We start from the raw sequence: 22,261 nt of genomic DNA on the forward strand, positions 1-22,261 counted from the left end.
TATTGAAAGCCATTTTGGAGGACATCACGTGAAGGATAGAGGGTTGTAGATTCCCTGCAAGTAACTGGAATTAAAATATATAAATTCTTTCTGCGAATATAGAGCTAAATTGTTTGTCACACCTGTGCCTAGGAAAACCTGAGATTGAATGGATTAAATTGAATCTTAATGGAAATCCAAATCAACCTAGCTTTAGAGATATTCCTTGTATCTTCTATGGGGGCACCTTGGCTATCTATTATAGGAATTGGGAGAGAACCTATACATTTAGATGCTCTCGCAGGAATGTAGCATGCAGATCAAGAAAAGAATGGCATGTCAGAGTATGGCTCAAAATGAATTCCAGTGTTTTTAGAGGTTGAATGAGGCAATGTTTCTTTCCTGGGAAGCAAAGTATTTTTCATTTGAAAGATGGTAGCTAAACTTGAAGATTAGAAAGCATCCATAGGGACTGCAGGGAACAGGACAGTTAATTTGATTTCTCAAGTGATCCTTGTTGACTGCCTCTAAAGGATGCTTGCTTGTGACTAGATATATCCGCCAGGCATCATGAATTATTTATCATGCTAGAGTAAAGCAACAATGGGCAATGTACAGTAGGGCCTAAATGCCGACTCTCCATGTTAAATGCCGACTCTCCATGAGTCCATGTACTTTATTATTCATATGTAAAACAACAGATTTTCTTTTTTTATCAGCAGAAAAGAAAGCCAAATTTACATAAGTCATTATCCTTGGAAATATTCTCCGATATGTCTCTTCTTGAGGACTAAGAACCAAGTAGAGCATTCACTCGAATGGTTTACCACTCCAGATGGAAGCATTGGTTGCTCATCTGTCACCATTCTGGTGCTAAAACAAATTGATTGGGAAAACAGTCTAGGAAGCTCTGGTTTCCATACCACATGCCATTCCATTAACATTCCATATTTCTGCTAGAAGAGTCACTAAATAATGCAATTAATCTTCACCTTTATAAGCTTTCTGATAAACTCCACAAGGAATTTGCAAACTCACTATTTGCATATCTAGTATAATTAATTTATTAATTCTTACTTTCCTCTTGATTTTACTCTGGTTATGCTTTACTATGAGATTTTTCTTTTTCATGTCTATTAATTTATGTGGTTTTATATTTTGTGAGAGATTTTATGAACCAAGCAGTGTTATCACCTAATAGATACATTGTAAATATGAGGATTGCAGGTTTGCTTAAAACGTTTGAGAATGATTTTTCTTACAATTTCTCAAATCCTGTTTACCTAAAACAGGGTTCAGTAACAGGACAATCTTCTTCAGTGAAGAGCATGGTTTCTCAGAGAAGGATACCTCTTGGTAATGAAATGAAGCAATTACGAGCCCATCGTAAAAGTCAAAATCTAACAAGAGGGCCTGTGGTGCAGAGACTGCATCCTGGTTTATCATCGAGTCATAATCGTGCAACTGCTCATTATGGTGCTGTCACTGGACTAAGAGCAACTGGAGATGGCATGTATCTTCTAAGCTCAGGTTAGTTTGATTAAATTTTGCATCAATTTGTTATGACTTAAAGACAATAAAGTCAGTACTCAATTGGGAAATAGAATGTGAGTTCAAAATAGGGCTAGTTTAACACAAAATCAAGGGCTAACAATAAAGGTTGGTCAATTGCCTGGCTTTGTCAAGTTGTATTTCCTCAACCTGACATCAGATTTGGAATTCCTGGAGAATCATGACCAATCTTCCTTTGTTAAAATCAAGTACAATAACAGTTGCTAAACAATATTCTGAAGAAATACCACAGCCTAGAAGATGGTCATTTGGTTACCTTCTGATGGTAGGGACCTTGCACCAATGTACCCATTCTTAGTCTTGAAAGGTATCACGGCAAGCTTGAAAGAGGCTTTTTCTATTTACAATATGCAACTTGAGGGTAATTTTGGTGAGTTACAAATATGCAAGTCATAATTATTTCCATCTTATTCTGGTCATAGACTATATAACTGTTAGAAAACAGATAGGTTGCATGTATGAATTTCAAAATGATTTTTGATCGCAGCAGAAAATAGATCTAGATTAAACCCCTTTAGCCCCACATGCAATATATCTAATCGATACTATCCGAGCTTCTGGATCTATGATGTGCACATAATCTGAAAAATAAAAGAGAAAATATAGAGATCGAATCTCAATATCTTTGCGTGGATCGATCTATACCGCAGCCGATGATTGTGGATCTAAACGAGTTTCTTTAGCCGCGCACGCGTCCGATCTCCATAGGTATCCACATGAGGACTCGTTCCGACCAGAGGTAGGTGTCTTCATCGGGGTGCTAGCTCTTTTGCAAAAAACTTCTCTTTGATGGCTGAGATTGTTCTCTCACAGATCTCACAGACTCTTTTGAGAACTAGGGAGAATGGGAGGACGAAGAAAGAGGGCTAGGGTTTTTCTTATTTTTCTTACTTGAGGCGTCCAAGTATTGGACCCCTTTTATAAGAGGGGCTACGGATTAGGGTTTGGAGGGGGCGTCACACCTTCTTGCATGCCAACCAATTTGGACGTCCAAAATAATGTCGCCAAGAAATAAGGAATAGCGTGAGAAATCAGATCATGACTTGTATTCCTTTCTCAATGCACAAAGGGAGAGGTTGTTAGGCGTCACCAAAAGTTTCCATAAAATTTCTGATTGGTTTCCTTCTTATATCCTTATTTAGATTTGAATCCAATTCAAAACAATAAGGAGATAAGGATCATGACTTATCAAGAAACATCCTGCTTTATCCTTTTGATTTGAATCATATTCATATTAGGAAGGATAGGGATCATGACTCATCATGAAACCACCTATCCTATCTGTGCCCTTCTATCTGCGCCCACCTCTTATTCACGCTGATATTTTTCACGCAAAAAATGTTTTCCCGTGAGAAACATTACTGTGAAGAATATGGGGCGTGCGCAAGGGAGGAGTCCCAAGGTTTTGGGATTCTAGGTTTCCTATTTTGTATCAAACCAAATCTTATCTGGTTTGGACTCAAAGGGAGAAGAGAACCTAACCAAATTAGAAACCCAATCTCCAAATCTTGATCAAATCAAGAATTAATTTTTCTTACAATTAAGCTTGATTCGATCAAATCCAATCCAAGTCAAACTGAATTCAATTCAATTAGACCTAATTCGAATCTCAATGCTCAATCTAATTGAGCTAAGTAGCAATCTAATTGCTAATTAATCCTCCCATGATTCACTAACACTTAGTGAATTACCTAATTACAATATTTGCATAAAGTTAATCATCAATCATATTGACAATTTTATCCTTTAATGATTTATAATTATCAATCAGCCATCCGATCGGACAAGAATCTCTTTTGTGTGTAACCCCATAGGTTCTATTATGTTTTTCATCATAATATCATCAATTATATTGACGATTTTATCCTTCAATGATTCATAATCATCGATCAACTATCTAATCGGACAAGAACCTCTTTTGTGTGTGATCCTATAGGTTTCATTCTGTCTGATAGTGAGATATATTGTTATCTCCATCATAATATCATCGAAATTTTTTTTGATGGATTGAAAAATTTCAACTCTGCCCTTCGAGGGTCATCGATCATCAAGACGACATCCGATAAGTCACACAATCCACCAGTGACACCTAGCAGTGTGTAGTAGCAACCCAACAGAATGAAAGTATGAATCGGTAGGTGCAGTTAACGTGTGATTCAGTCCTCTTATTGTGAGTCTCGACTTGACAAAGGTTATGAAAAACTCGTTAAATCCCATCGTCAGTCATATATAAGATTGGCTCGACTCGAGTTCATTTGTGAATCTCGTGGAAATTTTTTTCAGTATTTACTTTTTGGTCAAAAACTTTCTGAACTCAGTCTTGCGAGTCGCATAGGACTACTTTTCTATCAAAATCAATAGATTCTATGTAGGTATATCCTACTCCAAACAGCGAAATCTGAACTTACAATAGCCAACATATACAGTAAGGATCCGAATGGCTAGAAACCAAGAGAATGTGCAGTCAAACTAAGTAGTCTCACTGTGAATATCCAACATACCGTCGATCAAAGGATCAGTCACACCACTGCAACATCGAGAAAATCACTGACGAGTGAGTAGATATCCAAGTGATTTTTCGTGTTGGTCATGCTCAGTACAAGTTTTTTAACAACCACCTGCACTCTCATCCCAGTGTCTCCATACTGCAGACTCAAGATCCATCTGTCCAGAAGAAAGGTGATCCATGCATCGATCTTAAATAGATTGATCATTGTCTTTCGTGACGATCCTCCGATCGAGAGCATTTAGAAATTAATCACTAATGATGTGTCTCAAATTCTCAACATGTTGAGAATATACAAAATTATCTTAGTTAATTTTTAGGACAAATCATGGACATATACAACATGTTTGGTAATAAAAAATTATCCGACAAGTACAAAAACAGGTCCTAGAGAAATGTATGCATCAGCCAAGATTGGCTTTTAGGGTATACATCTAACAAACTCCCATTTGCACTAAAGCCAATTTGCTATATACCTGAGCTTCATCTTCTGAAGACAGACTTTGGTATTTAGGTGGCTAAGTAAATTGGGCCTACCACATTTCATGTAGAGTCTACTCTCTGTACCTCTATGTATTTCTACTTAAGGCAATCGTGTAAATCCCTGTTTTGTGTTTGGATTTCTGGTGAGACTTTTGCTCCTTAGTAAGGGCTATGGGTCATTATCTTTGTAGTACGGTGTCATGGCATTCGATGTCATGACATCGAGTCCCGCAACTATGACAGGAACCAGAATGCATTTTGCACATCTACAGCATATTCAGCTTCCATTGATCAGTTGCTTAGAACCCTTCCAACATACCGATCCAACATAACTCAAGAATACATACTAATGTAGATATTCTACCATTAATGTATCCTTCCACTCTTAGCTCTAACCTTTCTCCAAAGATCAAAAATAAACTTTTAGTGCTTCTCAAGTACTTAGGGATATTTTTCACAGCAATCCAGTGCTCTCAGTCTGGATTCGATAAATATCTGCTCGTGATTCTCACAACAAGATATACGAAATTGAGTACATAGCATGGCATACACCTATGTCCTAGAGGATAATGGATCTCTCTTTGAGGTTTCTATGCTGAACCCTTTCAGCACCTCTTCTATGTACTTATCTGTGAAAAATCAAATGTTCTTTAAGATCTATTTTTATAAACCTTCATTCTCAGAATATAGGATGTTTGTACTAGATCTTTGATGAAAATTCTATATGCAACTACATTATAACCGATGTCAGTATGGGACCCTCCCACTGATCTTTATGTAAACGCATGATTCCTCTTCGTTTTTGATGAAATCAAACAATTTGATTACATTATTAAAACAACTTAATCTGACTTCGAGATTTTTGGTTAAATCCATAAATGGATTTTTGCAGTGTGATCTTTATCACTGGAAGTGAAATCCATAGGCCATTGCATATAGATACCTTCCCAAGATATCCATTCAGTAGGGCTATTTACACATCCATTTCTTGGGGTGACTGTCCAACATCGTCTCATTGTAGATTTCAGGATCATCTCTATGTTTCCAATCTCTTTTGAGAAACACTGTCTTAATCCTCTGTGAGAATACCAAGTTCTTTTCAGAAGGATGGAAGATCTTACTAAATCTACGAGGTGGAGGTACTATATGCACTAGCTCATCATGAAAAAGTTCTACAGATCATATGACTTATTTTTTAGAGACTCTCTTTGAGTTCATCCTCCCACTGTTTTCAAGAAAACAATATGATTTGTCACAATCACATTATGAACCACTGGGAAGAGTAAGTGGCATCTCAAACCTTTTAGGATATCCCATAAACAAACTCTCAAGACCTATCCTCAAACTTGTCTGCCATATCATATCTCATATGGTGTGATGGAACCAACTTTAGAGGAAATCTAATTTAAATTTCAAAAATTAAAGCTTGTTCCTAAAGAAATAAAGGTTAAATCAGTGAAGTTCATAATGGATCGGACCATATTTAATATAGTGTCATTCCTCTTCACAGATATTCCATTGAGTTGAGGTGTACTAGAAGGATTTCATTATGAAACTATGTCATTTTCTAGAGATAATCGTGAAATTTTTTATTTGGTATTGCATCTTCGATTTGATCGAAGTATCTCTAAGATTTTTTTTTCGATTTGCTTCTCTACTTAATATCTGAATTCTTTGAACATTTCAAAGGCTTCAGATTTGTATCTCATATACATATACCATGATTGATCATCGATAAAGATAATGAAGTAGATATAATCTTCCTCGTATGACTCATCAAATATGCCGCACACATCAAATGTGTACTAGGATAAGTATCTCAGCGGTCCTATTCCTTTGTCCCACAAAGGACAGCATGGTTATTAATCCTCAAAGAGATGATTCACAGATTAGATATGACTCAACAGTCAATGAATCCAAAAGCTCATATTTTTTCAGTCATTAAATCATTTCTTTTCTTATATGACTTAGCCTAAGGAACCACCTATATACTTCAGGTTAGTTGATTTTTAGATTTCTCAAAATTAATGGCATTCATTATTTGCTCGAATACGTTCACATATGCATCATCATGCAAATGTTAGAGAACTAAATTCAAAACGATAATTGTCGAGGTTAGGTGCCCATGGCCATAGTGCAATTTTTGTGCCATCGTCGACTTAAAAGAATCATTTCACCTTTCCTTGGTCCTCTTTCTTCCCTTAGACACTATATTGAAGTGCGTAACATACACTAGAGTCTAATACTCAACTGGAAGAAAAGAAAACCGTAAGATCAAATTTGAGCAACTCGACATATCTTCCAAAGGTGTATCTATGTTTCTTTAGGCTTTCCAGATATGTATTTCTGAACTTTTCAAGCTTCCTTTAGTTATCAATATATTGATCAATTCAGTTAAGGTACTATAATGTTTATTTATATAATAGTTTCACAAACTATCCATATGAATCAGAAATTGCAGGATCCAATCCATTAGCAATTCTTTGTGCATGGTCAGGTCGAGCTTCTCAAGCTCTTCACTGTCTTTGATCATTGTCAAACAATGATCATGGACAAACTATTCATCACGCATCTCATGCGCCATGCGATTCTGATCATCTCACAATTGTTGCAGATGAATCAGTATGTCGTTGGCAGTCTACATATCCTTATGCACATATTGGAGTTTATCAATTATGGACTCCAATTTATAGCACGTAACCTAATTGTCAATATCCAACCATTTGTCAAGCATAGCTCATCGACTATGGCTCGGATAAGCTGATGACATTAGGTTAATCTGGTTAAGAACATGGCTTAATTTCTAAAAAGTTAAAAACTATTCTTAGGTTTTTGAGTCAGAATATATAACTGGTTTTGTTTAAGTGGTAGATATCTAGAATTCGAGCTAGAGTGTTGGAAGTTGACAGATTTAACCACAGAGAGTAAAGATTTAATTAGATGATTGTACTTGTAAAAGTTTGTTCTAAAGATTTTAAAAACAAAGGCTCTTACTATTTTTTTCGAGTCTCTTACACTCGGATGGAGTAACGGAAACCCTAACGCGAGGAATGGTTCTAGTGGATGCTACGGTCCCATCGATGTATAGTACCTCATCTAACAGTTATTGGTAACACGTACACCAATGCGTGGACAACTCTTTGTTTAGATGCTTCTTCAAGCATGTTGTAGCGATTTGATCTCTAAATTCTGTGGCCTCACTTAACAGTTATTGGCACATTTCTTAGTTAAATCCGACCTATCATTCACCAGCGAGCGTAAAGTCGTCATTGAGTCTCTCACCTGACAGTTATTGGGTCCAACTCCATCTTTACCTCGGGATATTTAATGCCAATAGGGTGGTTGTACCTTTCCGATGCAATCGAACCACTGTAACCAGTCGAGAACAATCAACGTCGGAAAAGGCATCCGCATCTCTACAATGGTGGAAGACCAGTAGATTTAATATTTAGTGAAGAGATTTAGGTTCGGATCTCTTCTAATAGTCACATACAACTGATGTAAATGACTAATCTAGTTTAGGTTAGCACATCATGTCATGTCTGACCAACCTAGTTGGCATGAGTGAACTCGAGTCAACAAGTAATCTAAGACAAAACATAATCTCCCAAAATGGCCAGATAAGTGAAGATGAGTGGGAGTCCCCCTGCTGCTTTCCTTAGACATCAATGAATTGGTCAGGTCAGACAATGGAACCAGTTAAAGAACCACCATCTAAGACATGCCTTAGACACTAAATTGATTGATTAGAATCGATCAGGTTAACTTATAGATTTGGACTCGAACCACTGAGTCAAATTCGGTCTTGATTTAATTAATTCACATCACAGGTGAATCAATTTGACCAACTACAACTAAATTCAATTTTGAGCCCCTTTGATCTAATCTCAATCAACTTTTGATTAGGTCCGATCAACTGCTCAAAATCGGAAAGGGTTTTAACTTGATCTAATCATGGACCCTATTGTAGTTTAATCTCTAGATCTAATTGGTTCAACCCATACCCAAGCCCATGTTTTATGCAATTAAAATTTAGATCTTAAATTCACAATTTTTAGTTCTTTTAATTTCAAATCTTAATTCTTAATTAAGTGCATCATGGATATGGTTCAGTTTAGATGTCAAAACAATTTTTAATCTAAACCAATTAATATTGTATCCCATACAATTTTACTGTCCGTAGACACGAGTCAACTCATCCTGGATCTCGAGTCGGCTTATCTAAGACGAACAGGAATTATAAGCCTTGGCCTACAGATTTGAGTCGACTCCAACAAGAATGAGTCGACTTGCTAGGGATTCGAGTCGACTTGAGTAGAAATTGAGTCAGCTCGACAGGCGTGCCAGCTACAATATCACATTTTGATATATTTTTTGCATTATTTAAAATTTTAATTTAGATGAGAAATAATTTTCAAATCTAAACAACTTTACTATGCAACAAAAAATAAAGATCCTATAGTTTTAGATCTAGGGTTTGACTGAAAAGTAAGTTTTAGACCGTGGGTGTACAAACCATGTATCATATACATCATTTTCAGATCTAAAATTAATCAAAAATACATATCAATATATGCATAAACATCTAGATCTAAAACAAATCAAAATACATATCTAACATATGTATTAAAGGATCTATATTTAAAACATGTCTCACATGCATACAGTTTCAGATCTAAACTACAACCATATATCACACATATATATTAAGTTTCAGATCTAAAACTAATAAAACACATATCTCATATGCATAAAATCAGATCTAAAATAATGATTAAAATATTTTGAAAACATCTTTTCAAAAATTGGTTCGCATCGGACTAGGACAATCTTTTCAATATAGGGGGTAAATCCTATATCAGGACAACCTTATATTAGTCTGATGCAAACTTTTAATCATTCTAATTTCAGATCTAACATGATGAAACACATCTAATTTCAGATGTAAAAGATTGATTTAAATGTTTTAAAAATAAATTTTTAAAAATTATCAATATTATGTTAGGACAATTTTTTCAATATAGAGGGTTGATCCTATATCAGGACAATCTTATATCAGTACAAGATCAATTTTAAACCACTCATTTTTAGATCTAAATCAGAAATCAGATTATACATGTCAAGGAAAATCTGTGGCTTTGATACCACTGTTAGAAAACGGATAGGTTGCATGTATGAATTTTAAAACTATTTTTGATTGCAGTGGAAAATAGATTTAGGTTAAACTCCTTTAACCCCACATGCAATAGATCTAATTTATATTACTCGAGCTCCTGGATCTATGATATGCATATAATTTGAAAAATAAAAGAGAATATTGAGATCGAATCTCAATACCTTTACATGGGTCGATCTACACCGCAGTCGATGATCGTGGATCTGAATGGATTCTTTTAGCCACGCACGCGTCCGACCTCTACAGATATCCACACGAAGACTCGTTCCGACCAGAGGTAGGTGTCTTCATCGGGGTGCTAGTCCTTTGCAAAAGATTTCTTTTTGATGGCTAAGATTGTATTCTCACAGATCTCACAGATTCTCTTAAGAACTAGGGAGAACGGGAGGAGGAAGAAAGAGGGCTAGGGTTTTTTTTTTTCTTGAGGTGTCCAAGTATTGGACCCCTTTTATAAGAGAGGCTAGGGATTAGGGTTTGGAGGAGGGGGCGCCACACCTTCTTGCATGCCAACCAATTTGGACGTCCAAAATAATGTCGTCAAGAAATAAGGAACGACGTGAGAAATCAGATTTGATTTCTCACGCTATTCCTTTCTCAGCGCACAAAGGGAGAGGTTGTTAGGCGCCACCAAAAGTTTTCATAAAATCTCTGATTGGTTTCCTTCTTATCTCTTTATCTAGATTTGAATCAAATTCAAAACAAGGAGGAGATAAGGATCATGACTTATCAAGAAACATCCTGCTTTATCCTTTTGATTTGAATCATATTCATATTAGGAAAGGATAGGGATCATGACTCATCGTGAAACCACCTATCCTATCTGTGCCCTTCTATCTGCGCCCACCTCTCATTCACACTAATATCCTTCATGAAAAAAATGTTTTCCTGTGAGAAACATTACTGTGAAGAATATGGGGCATGTGCAAGGGAGGAGTCCCAGGGTTTTGGGATTCTGGGTTTCTTATTTTGTATCAAACCAAATCTTATCTGGTTTGGACTCAAGGGGAGAAGGGAACCTAACCAAATTAGAAACTCAATCTCCTCAATTAATTTCCATTCTAATCAGAAATTAACTGAATCTAAATCTTGATCAAATCAAGAATTAATTTTCCTCACCATTAAGCTTGATCCGATCAAATCCAATCCAAGTCAAACTGAATCTAATTCAATTAGACCTAATCCGAACCTCAATGCTCAATCTAATTGAGCCAAGTAGCAATCCAATTGCTAATTAATCCTCCGATGATTTACTAATATTTAGTGAATTACCTAATTGCAATATTTGCATAAAGTTAATCATCAATCATATTGACGATTTTATCTTTTAATGATTTATAATCATCGATCAGCTATCTGATCGAACAAGAATCTCTTTTGTGTGATCCCATAGGTTTTATTCTGTCTGGTAGTGAGATATATTATGATCTCTATCATAATATCATCAAAATTTTTTTTGATGGATTGAAAAATTTCAACTTTGCCTTTTAAGGGTCATCGATCATCAAGACGACACCCGATGAGTCTCACAATCCACCAGTGACATCTAGCAGTATGTAGGGCAATCCAGCAGAATTAAAGTATGAACCCCTAGGTGTAGTTACCGTGGGATTCAGTCCTTCTATCGTGAGTCTCGACTTGACGGAGATCATAAAAAATTTGTCAAACCCCATCGTCAGTCATATGCAAGATTGATTCGACTCGAGTTTACTTGTGAATTCCGTGAAATTTTTTTTTGAGTATTCACTCTTGCTCTAACCAGAGACTTCCTAAATTCAGTCTTGCGAATCACATAGGACTACTCCTTTTCTATCAAGATCGATAGATTCTATCTAGGTGCATGCTATTCGAAACAACGAATCTGAACCTATAATAACCAACATACACAACAAGAATCTGAATGGCTAGGGATCAAGAGAACGGGCAGTCAAACTAAGTAGCCTCACTACGAATAGCCAACATACTGCGGGTCAATGGATCAGTCACACCACTGCAGCATCGAGAAAATCACTGACGAGTAGACATCCAAGTGGTTTCTCATGTTGGTCATGCTCAATGCAAGTTCTTTAACAACCATCTGCACTCTCACCCGTGTCTCTACACTGCAGACTCAAGATCTATCTGTTCAGAAGGAAGGTGATTCGTGCATCGATCTTAAATAGATTGATCACTGTCCTCTGTGACGATCCTACGATCGGGATAATTTAGAAATTAACCACTAATGATGTATGTCTCAAATTCTTAACACTTTGAGAATATATAAAATTATCTTAGTTAATTTTTAGGACAAATCATGGACACATACAATATGATTGGTAATAAAAAGTTGTCCGACAAGTACAAAAACATGCTCTAGAGAAATGTATGCATCAGTCAAGACTGGTTCCCAGGGCATATATCTAACAATAACCTATGAGCTGAAACCATAATTATCAAGCCTGTCTAGCCTTAAGAATCTTTGTTTGCTCTTTCCGTGGTTGGCCTATCTATTGATCTATCTTTTATATTTTATGGCATCCATGGCGCGCGCGCGCATGCAAAGCTGAAACCATAATTATCAAGCCTTGTCCATCTTTAAGAATCGATCTATCTTCTATATCTTATAGTATCCAAAGCGCGCGGGCGCACACTATATATATATATATATTTATAGTTAGGCTAGAATTAAATTGATCGGATTTGGACTCAAATCCGATCAGGTCAAAATACTATAATAGAGGCCCTAAATCAATGATTCAAGCCGTTGAATATGATCTGCTACTTTAAAACTTCTTGTACATAAAATCATATGATTTAAAAACCTCGAGCCTATATATCAAGTAGTCAAAAATTGGACGATCTAGATAAAGTTGAATTAAATATATTTTTTGATCGCTTGATGTATAGGTTAGGATTTTCAAATCATATGATTTTTGGTGTGCAAACAGTTTTGAGGTAGTAGATCATATCCAACGGTTCGGATCATCGATGTAGGATCCCCATTGTCCAATTTTGATTTGATCGGATATGAGCCCAAATTCGATCGACCTTACCAAAAGTCTACCCATATATATATATATATATATATATATATATATATATATGTATATGTATGTATGTATGTATGTATATATATATATAGTATGTATGTATATATATATATATATGTATATATATATATAGTATGTATGTATGTATGTATGTATGTATCTTCTGATAGTATGTATGTACATATAGTAAAGCTAATATGTGAGTGTCCACACAGACAAACACACTAATATGCGAGTGCCTCCCCCCAACACACTATATATATATATATATATATATATATATCTTTTGATGGCGCGCATGCACACACACTCACACACACTCTCTCTCTCTCTATATATATATATGCAAGGATCGTCGAATCATCCTGAATCGGATGGTTCAAGGCATTCCGAGCTATCTTGACGGCAAATCAAGACAGTTTGACGAAGCAAAATGGCACACTAAAGGAGGGAGGGAAAGAGAGGGAAAGAGAGAGAGGAGGGGAGAGATGGGGGATGATGCTGCCAGATGTCGGTGATGGCCTGCCGAGATTGTCGGAGGGTTGCAGAGGCCTCCGTGACTCAGTGTCACTTGATAGGGAATGATGTCACCAAACATCGGTGATGGCTCGTTGAGGTTGTCGGAGGGTTGCAGAGTAGGGATGGCAATGGGTAGGGTTTGGGTTGGGTAATATACTATCCATCCCCAAATCTGAACTTAATACCCTATACCCAAATCCTACTCGATACCCAATCGGGTAAGAAAAGAGATACCCATCCCCATATCCAACGGGTTCGGGGATACCCGTGGGTAACCCATTTCCCCATATCCAATCCATACCCACCCCATACCCAATCCATACCCGTCCATTCTATACCTAAAAAAAAAGTAAAATAATTTTATGCATATTATCAATCAAAAATAGAATTATCAATTATATATATATACATACATACATACGCACACAACTTCTAACACATACATACATGCATACATATATGCATGCATACATATACATACATACATATATATAATTATATATATATATATAGAGAGAAAAAGAGAGAGATCATATATATGTGTGTGTGTATATGTGTGTGTGTGTATATATGTATATGTATGTGTGTATATGTGTGTGTGTGTATATATGTATATGTATGTATATGTATGTATATAATATATATATATATATATATATGTATATATATATGTATGTATATATACATGTATATGTATATATATATGTATATATACATGTATATGTATGTATATATTCGGATATGGGTTCGGGTATTATCCATAACCATAGGTTCGGGTCGGGTTCGGATAGAAAATAGCACTACCCATACCCTACCCATATCCGTACTATAATTTTCGGGTTTTACCCAAATCGAACCCAAATCCAGTCAAACCCTATTTTTCGGGTTTGACCGGGTTCGGGTAGGGTGTATACCCTTCGGGTCGGATTAATTTTGCCATCCCTATTGCGGAGGCCTCCGTGACTTGGTGTCACTCGATAGGGCATTTAATTGAGTGAGAAAAAGAGAGGGGGAGCGACAATACCGGAGGGAGGTGTAGCTGATGGAGAGATTGTTGGAGGGGGCCGGGTGGCCGCCATGGCAGTTGTCAGCGAAAAATGTGCGGACGAAGCCACGGCCCACCGTTCTTGTTTACTTATCAATTTGTTCTAAAATGAAGATGAATAGTGAAGCCGGCAATGGATTTTCCGACTTTAGTTAAGTAAAGCCAGTAATTGGTGTGTCGGCTTCACTTAAAACAAAATTCCATGAAACAGGGGCGATCGCTCTTGTTTCACGCTCGTGGCGTTGGAGGTTGGAATTGCATCGTCCGGCATATTGGGTTATGATAGCACAGTGGAAGTATGAATTTCATAACTTTGCATAATGAAATCATAATTATCAAACCCTAACTCAAGACCTCCTTGGTGATTAACAATCATATATCTAAACATGCATGACACTATGGAAGATATAGAAAAATATCTGTATCGCTAAATCTAAAAAATTTTGGCAGAGTTTCCACTAGACGTCTAAGCGTTCGCCCTCCAATGGTGATTCACACAGAGACTGGATCAAGACACAAGCTCCTTCAAGACTTTTCTTCACTCATTTGGGCAGCACAACACTCGTGTTTTCCTGAACACCCTCCTCTCTTGGCTTATCTTTCTTTACCTTTCTTATCTTTTTATCTTTCTTTACTATCTTCCTAAGCTCTTGTCCTAAATCGGATTTGCCCTTACTGTATTTAGACTTGTCCTAACAAGGGAAGGAAGAAAGAAATTGGACAATCTAGAGATGAATGTAAGAAAGAAGAGATGACTTCTGAATGTCAAGACATCGGAGACTCCACGCTATTTATAATTAGCGTGGAGATGCATATCAACGGGTGCCATCCAATCCACATTCCCCATATTGATTTTCAGAGGTCTTTCCACGTTCTAAACCAAGAAAAAGTCATATTTGATAAGAGTTCTTTTGCAGGTGAAACTCTTTTATCAGATACGACATTTTATTCTTCTCTCACGCGCGCCTAATAAAAGATGCGATAAGCATCTATTCATTGATCATATTATTTTCAGATTTTTACACATCGAAACTCCTTAAATGTTTAAAAACTAGAAGATTATCTGATATAAGTGGCGCCTAAGAGACCTAAAGCAGGAGTCTTCGTGGGCTTTTATCGGTGTTTCTGAAGAGTCGTGTAGCAATATTTTTTAGCGCCCTCCACCACAGATCAGTGCCATATGCCATCCAATGGCCTATATTGGAGGCGCCATCTTACTCTTTAGGCGTGAAAAAATTTAGATAAAAAGGTGGCGTGGATGTTTGGTTACGAGTCCATAACCACATGGACTCTTTAGTTTATATCTATCCATAACACCAAGTCAAAGCTAACCCAATCTAATTAGGCCAAACCAAATAAGAGGAATTCAATTAGGTGCCAACATTTGGCTAACCTAAATCAGATCCAAATAAATCATGAGCTTAATTAACTCAATTCTGTCCAAATTAAAACCAAATTCGAAATCGATTTGATTCTAGGAGCTAGTGTTTGTAATATGTGCTAGCATGTTAATTCTGCAAATTTAATCTAATCCAATTAGATCCTTGATCAGTCTTTTTTGTGTGTGACCCATTGGGTTCCTCATCTAGCTAGCAGTAGGTCTAGATGCAAGTCGATCAAATTTGATTAGAACTTTTCTAATCGATTTAGATCCGAAACAAGCTAACCTGAATTCAGCAATTAGAATTATCTAATTGGTGATCGAATTAAATCTTTAATTTGATCAAACCCACAAGTCAAGATTGACGTCTAGCAATGTATCATGACTATTTAGAAGATGTGAAATTTGGTGAAAAAATCAAATATGCCCTTCAGTGATAAGTTATCGTGCAATCCAGTCTTTTGATCATCCTGCATCTTGAATATATTTATGAGTACGGAATCATATCAAACTTAACACATTCTTGTTGATTCTTTATCAATCAATGATAATTCTAATGAAGTACTAGAATCCTTATCTAACATTCATTTACTTTGGTCAAAGTCTTTCTGAGTTTATCAAGAGAAAAGAATACATAGGATGTTATCTCTTTTTACTAAAAGTGATCAATTCTTTGTTGATCAATTCACAACCTTCATGCGCACTTCACTATATTCAGAACACCCCGTATATGATTTAATATCATGTTTGAGTATGAACCAAAATATGAGTTCATACGTACAAGATTCCATGGTGGTCTCAGGTCTAAGGATTATTTGCACAACTTTCACTTAGAGAATTTTTTTTTGACATGTATTTAAGACTCCATAAGATATTCTTTGTCGGCGGATCAATTTAGTGAACTCATTCTTTAATGAGCACCTACACTCTTGTATTAGTGTCTCCATACAAATGGCTTGTGAGATCAGTCACCCTCTATCGAGCATACAAAGGATGTGCCAGTTTTTTTGAATATTGATCTCCGACTCAATATTCTTACGATCAGAAATATTCAAGATTAGAATTTTAGGATTCTAGATCTCACAGGCATGACCCATTCATGTCCTCTAAAACTATTATCCTAATCTTTGGGGTTCATCATAATTCTTAATATGAAAAGATGCAATTGAAATGATGAATCAAAAAATACCTCATTTTTATTTATATCAAAATAAATATCTTTACATGAATTAGAAGAATATATGAATAAGTCTCATCACATTATCCTTGTGATTGGCTTGTAGGGCACTTATTCTTTCAATCTCCCACTTGCACTAAAGCTAAATCACCTTTGTATTTCAATCCCATACAATCAAGATGGTGATCAAACAGTTGCTGTGGTATTGCCTTAGTGAATGGGTCTGCTATATTATTCTTGGTTTCTACTCGTTCTAATATAACATTTTGTCTTTTGACAATCTCTCGAACTAGGTGGAAGTGTTTGAGGATGTGCTTTGATCTATGATAAGAGCTTGGTTCTTTAGCTTGAATAACAGCACCAGTGTTATTACAATAAAGAGGCACTGGTCCTTTAATCGTAGGAACAACTCCTAACTCCATGATAAATTTCTTCGTCCAGACAGCTTTTTTTGCGGCTTCATTAGCAGCGATATACTCTGCTTCAGTAGTTAGCTACTATCTGCTACTTCGAACTCTTTCAACTCACTGCTCCTCCATTCAGGATAAAAAACATCCTAAAATTGACTTGCTATCATTTGAATCGGATTGAAAATTAGAATCTGTATATCCTTCTAGCTTTAATTTTTATCTTCCGTATATTAGAAAAATATCTTTAGTTCTTCTCAGATGCTTAAGAATATTTTTCACAGCTTTCCAATGATCTTCTCCTGGATTAGCTTGATACTTGCTGACTATGCCTAACACATAAGCCACATCGGGTCTGGTACATAGCATGGCATACATAATAGATCCTACTGTCGAAGCATAAGGGATAGAATTTATTCTCTTTCTTCTGGTGTCTTTGGACATTTTCTTAGAAAAATATATGCCTTGACTTATGGGCAAGTACTCTCTTTTACTTTCCTCCATGTTGAATCTCTTCAACACTAAGTCAATGTACCTAGATTGGGATAAGTTTAGCATCCTTTTAGATCTATCTTTATAGATTTTTATACTCAAAATGTAGGATGCTTCACCCAAATCTTTCATGGAAAATTTGTTAGATAGCCAAATTTTGACTGACTGGAGCATTGTGATATCATTCCCAATCAGTAGTATGTCATCGACATACAATACTAAGAAGACTAAGGCACTCCCACTAGCTTTCTTATATACACATGGTTCATCCATATTTTTTATGAAGCCAAACTCTTTGACTGTTATATCAAATTGGATGTTCAACTCCTTGATGCCTGCTTTAATCTATAAATGGATATTTTAAGCTTGTATACCTGGTTTGGCCTCCCATTAGAGATAAAACCTTCTGGTTGAGTCATATAGACCTCTTCCTCAAGGTTATCATTAAGGAAGGCGGTCTTGACATCTATCTATCAGATTTGGTAATTATAGTATGCAGCTATAGCAAGTAAAATCCGTATAGACTTCAGCATAATCACTGGTGAAAAAGTTTCATCATAATCAATCTTTTTTGTTTGAAACTTTTTGCCACTAACCTAGCTTTGTAGGTTTCAATTTGGCCATCTGCTCCGATCTTCTTTTTGAAGATCCACTTGCATCCTATTGGGGTTACATCTTCAGGTGTATTAACCAGTGTCCACACTTGGTTGGAATACATTGGGTCCATTTCAGATTTTATAGCATCAAGCCACTTGTCAGAGTCCTTACTCATGATGGCTTCCGAATAAGTCAATGGATCATCATCCTAAATGATACTAGTCTCATTATCATTTTCTATGATGAAATCATATCTTGAGGGTGCATAACGCACTCTATATGACTTTCAGAAAGGTGTATATTTCGGATGTACCTCATTACTAGGTAATTCTGGTTGAGAAACTTCCATTGGTAATTCTGGAATACTTTATAGGTCTTGAATTTCCTTGAGTTCAATATTCTTCTCACTGCCTCCTTTTTGGATGAATTTTTTTCTAAGAATATGGCATGCCTACTGACAATTATCTTTTATTCAATAGGATGGTAGAAATAATATTTTTTAGTTTTCTTAAGATATCCTACAAATAAACACTTGTTCGACCTTGCATTTAGCTTATGTCCAAAAATATTTTTAACATAAACAGGACAGCCCCATATTTTGAGATGTTTAAGACTGGGCTTCCTTTCATTCCATAATTCATATGGAGTGCTAGGTACTGATTTTGAAGGCACTTTATTAAGAATATATGCGGTAGTTTTCAGGGCATATCTCCAAAAAGATATTGAAATATCAGCATAGCACATCATAGACCGTACTATTTTCATAAGAGTATGATTTCTCCTTTTTGCTACACCATTTAACTGTGGTGTATAAGGAGATGTCTGTTCAGAGAGAATTTCTTGTCCTTTAAGATGATCAAGAAATTCATTGGATAAATATTTACCACCTCGATCAGATCGAAGGACTTTAATACTTTTTTCAATTTGTTTTTCGATCATTTTTTGATATTTCTTAAACTTATCAAATGCATCGGATTTATGTTTCATGAGATACACATATCCATATCTTGATAAGTCATCTGTAAAAGTTATAAAATAGAAATATCCTCCTCTGGCTAAAGTTGTCATGGGCCCACATACATCTGAATGTACTAAGGCCAATAACTCGTTTGCCTTTTCTCCATATCCAGAGAATAGAGTCTTGGTCATTTTTCTCATGAGACAAGATTCATAAGTTTCATATGATTTAAAATTATATGATTCAGAGAATTTCTCTTTGTATAACTTGCTTATTCTTGACTCACCAATAAGATCAAGGCGGCAATGCCAGAGAAATGACATTTATGTCTTCTCTCTTTTTATATTTTCATGAATATCAAAAATATTTTCATTAAATAATAGAATTAGAAGATCATTATCAAAATATCCATTGCTAAAACATTCATTTGCACGAAATATAGAGCAATGACTGCCCATAAATTTTATTTTATATCCACATTGTATCAAGAGAGGTACATACATGATATTTCTCAGAATCTTTGGCATGTAATAATATTTTTCTAATTTTAGAGTTTTTCCTGACGGTAGCTTCAGTAGGTAAGTTCCCACAGCTTCAGCAGAGATTGATTCTCTACTAGCACTGAAAAACTTGAACTCATTTTTCTTAAGCCCTTTGATTCTCTGTAATCCCTGCAACGAATTGCAAATATGAGAACCATATGCGGTATCCAATATCCATGAATTACTTGTTGAACAACTTAATGAACATATAGTATGTATCATATACATACCTTTGTGTGCCACATTTGCATTTTCTTTCATCTTTGCAAGAAAACTCTTGCAATTTCTTTTTCAATGTCTTGTCTTGCCACAGTGATAACATGTCATATCTGCAAGGACATGCTTTGCCTTCTTCTTGAAGGTGCTTCTTTTAGGGTTCAATTTCTTTTCTTTCTTTGAATCCTTCTTGTCATATTTATTTTTGTCCACCATAAGAAGTGAATCTTTCTCTCCCTTTATATGATTTTCAACTATTTTCAACATATTTAATAGCTCTGACAGAGAAATGTCCAGTTTGTTCATGTGGTAATTTACCACAAACTGGGAGAAGGATTCTGGGAGAGACGGGAGGATTAGATCTTGATTGAGTTCTACATCCACGGTGAATCCTAATTGACCTAATTTGGTGATTAAGTCAATCATCTTCAGCACATGATTTTGAACTGGAGTTCCCTCAGTCATCCGAGCCCGAAACAGCTGCTTAGATAATTCATATCTAGCAGTTTGGCTTTGCTCTCCATATAGCTCTTTTAAATTGAGCAGTATAGAAGAAGCATCCATATCTTCATGTTGCCTCTGTAATTCATTATTCGTAGAGGCCAATATTATACAATTGACAACCATGTTGTCATTTTGCCATATCTTATATGTGGCCTTTTCCTCTTCTAAAGCATCTTCACTGATTGGATCAGGGTCAGATGTGTCCAGAATGTAAGACAACTTGCATAAGTACTATACGCAAGTTTCTTAGTCAGTCCACATAATTGAGACCAGTCAGCTTATTTGCATTAAGGATGCAAGGTAGTGAGAGTGAAGTAGCCATAATGCAGAGTTTTAATCTACAAGAATTAAGAATAATCATATAAGTAGACGATTTATGATGACATATATAATTAGACGAGATTTTTTATTCTAGTTATTGCTCTCACTATTTTATCATATACCATAGCCCTCTTTATGATAGACGAGAAATCCTAAATCGGTCTTTTAGTAGGGTTGAAATCTTTATTCCTCAAAGAAGTCTTGTGGATAGTACAACAAACTATAATATTTTAGTTAAGTTAAACTCTTTATTTTCATACAGTCATATTTGAAATTAATGTTGCTCTTGTGGATAGCACAACAAAATAATAATAATTCAAATATACCATAAGCATTCATAATGCACTAAGATTTTATTATATCAGCCCATGATAGGTCTTGTGGATAGCACAACAAAGTTACTATGGTTCTTAAAATAATAATCATCTTAGCATGAAGGAAGGCATTAGTAGTGTAATAAACACTGAGCAAACCAAATTCAAGATTTAGACTAATCCAATTGGCCAGGTAGGGAGGTGGGGGCCCTCCTGTTGCTTTCTTTAGATACCAATAAATTGGCTAGGTCAGTCAATAGAATCAATTAAAGAATCATCTTTAACACTTGTCTAGACACCAATTGATTAACTGATTCAAGAATTAGTTAGTCACTGGTTCTGATCACTACGATTTAATATAATTTTTTTATGAGGGCTTTAATGGTCACAAGCACATCCTTAAAAATTCAACTGCATGATTATGATCTAACAAATATATATATTAATTAAATCATAACAAAGTTATTTGCATAGTATAGCACATACAGTATATCATATGTATACAACTCATATATATAATTCTATATATAGACATGCTCATATGATTGAACCAATCAAGGTTGGCTCTGATACCACTGTTGGGTTATGATAGCACGGTGAAAGTATGAATTTCATAACTTTGCATAATGAAATCATAATTATCAAATCCTAACTTAAGATCTCTTTAGTGATTAACAATCATATATCTAAACATGCATGACACTATGGAAGATATAGAAGAATATCTGTATCGCTAAATCTAAAAAATTTCAGCAGAGCTTCCACTAGGCATCCAATGGTGATTCATACAGAGACTGGATCAAGACTCAAGCTCCTTCAAGACTTTTCTTCACTAATTTGGGCAGCACAACACTTGTGTTTTCCTAAACACCCTCCTTCCTTGGCTTGTCTTTCTCTACTTTATCTCTGTCTTCCTTTACTATCTTCCTAAGTCCTTGTCCTAAATCAGATTTGCCCTTATTATATTTAGACTTGTCCTAACAAGGGAAGGAAGAAAGAAATTGGATAATTTAGAGATGAATGTAAGAAAGAAGAGATGACTTCTG

General features: G+C 35.7%; 1 protein-coding gene across 3 annotated transcripts in view; it reads left to right on the top strand.

Moving 5' to 3' along the window:
• Positions 1–22,261, top strand: part of LOC105035290 (WD repeat-containing protein ATCSA-1) — a 38,508-nt gene that overhangs the window by 9,626 nt on the left and 6,621 nt on the right. For all 3 annotated transcript variants that reach the window (XM_010910810.3, XM_010910811.3, XM_010910812.4), the window contains one exon: positions 1,272–1,509. In XM_010910810.3, the coding sequence (XP_010909112.1) occupies positions 1,272–1,509 (238 nt within the window). The remainder of the gene's footprint in view (positions 1–1,271; positions 1,510–22,261) is intronic.

Source organism: Elaeis guineensis, chromosome 3 (assembly GCF_000442705.2).
Source record: "Elaeis guineensis isolate ETL-2024a chromosome 3, EG11, whole genome shotgun sequence".
Taxonomy (NCBI): domain Eukaryota; kingdom Viridiplantae; phylum Streptophyta; class Magnoliopsida; order Arecales; family Arecaceae; genus Elaeis; species Elaeis guineensis.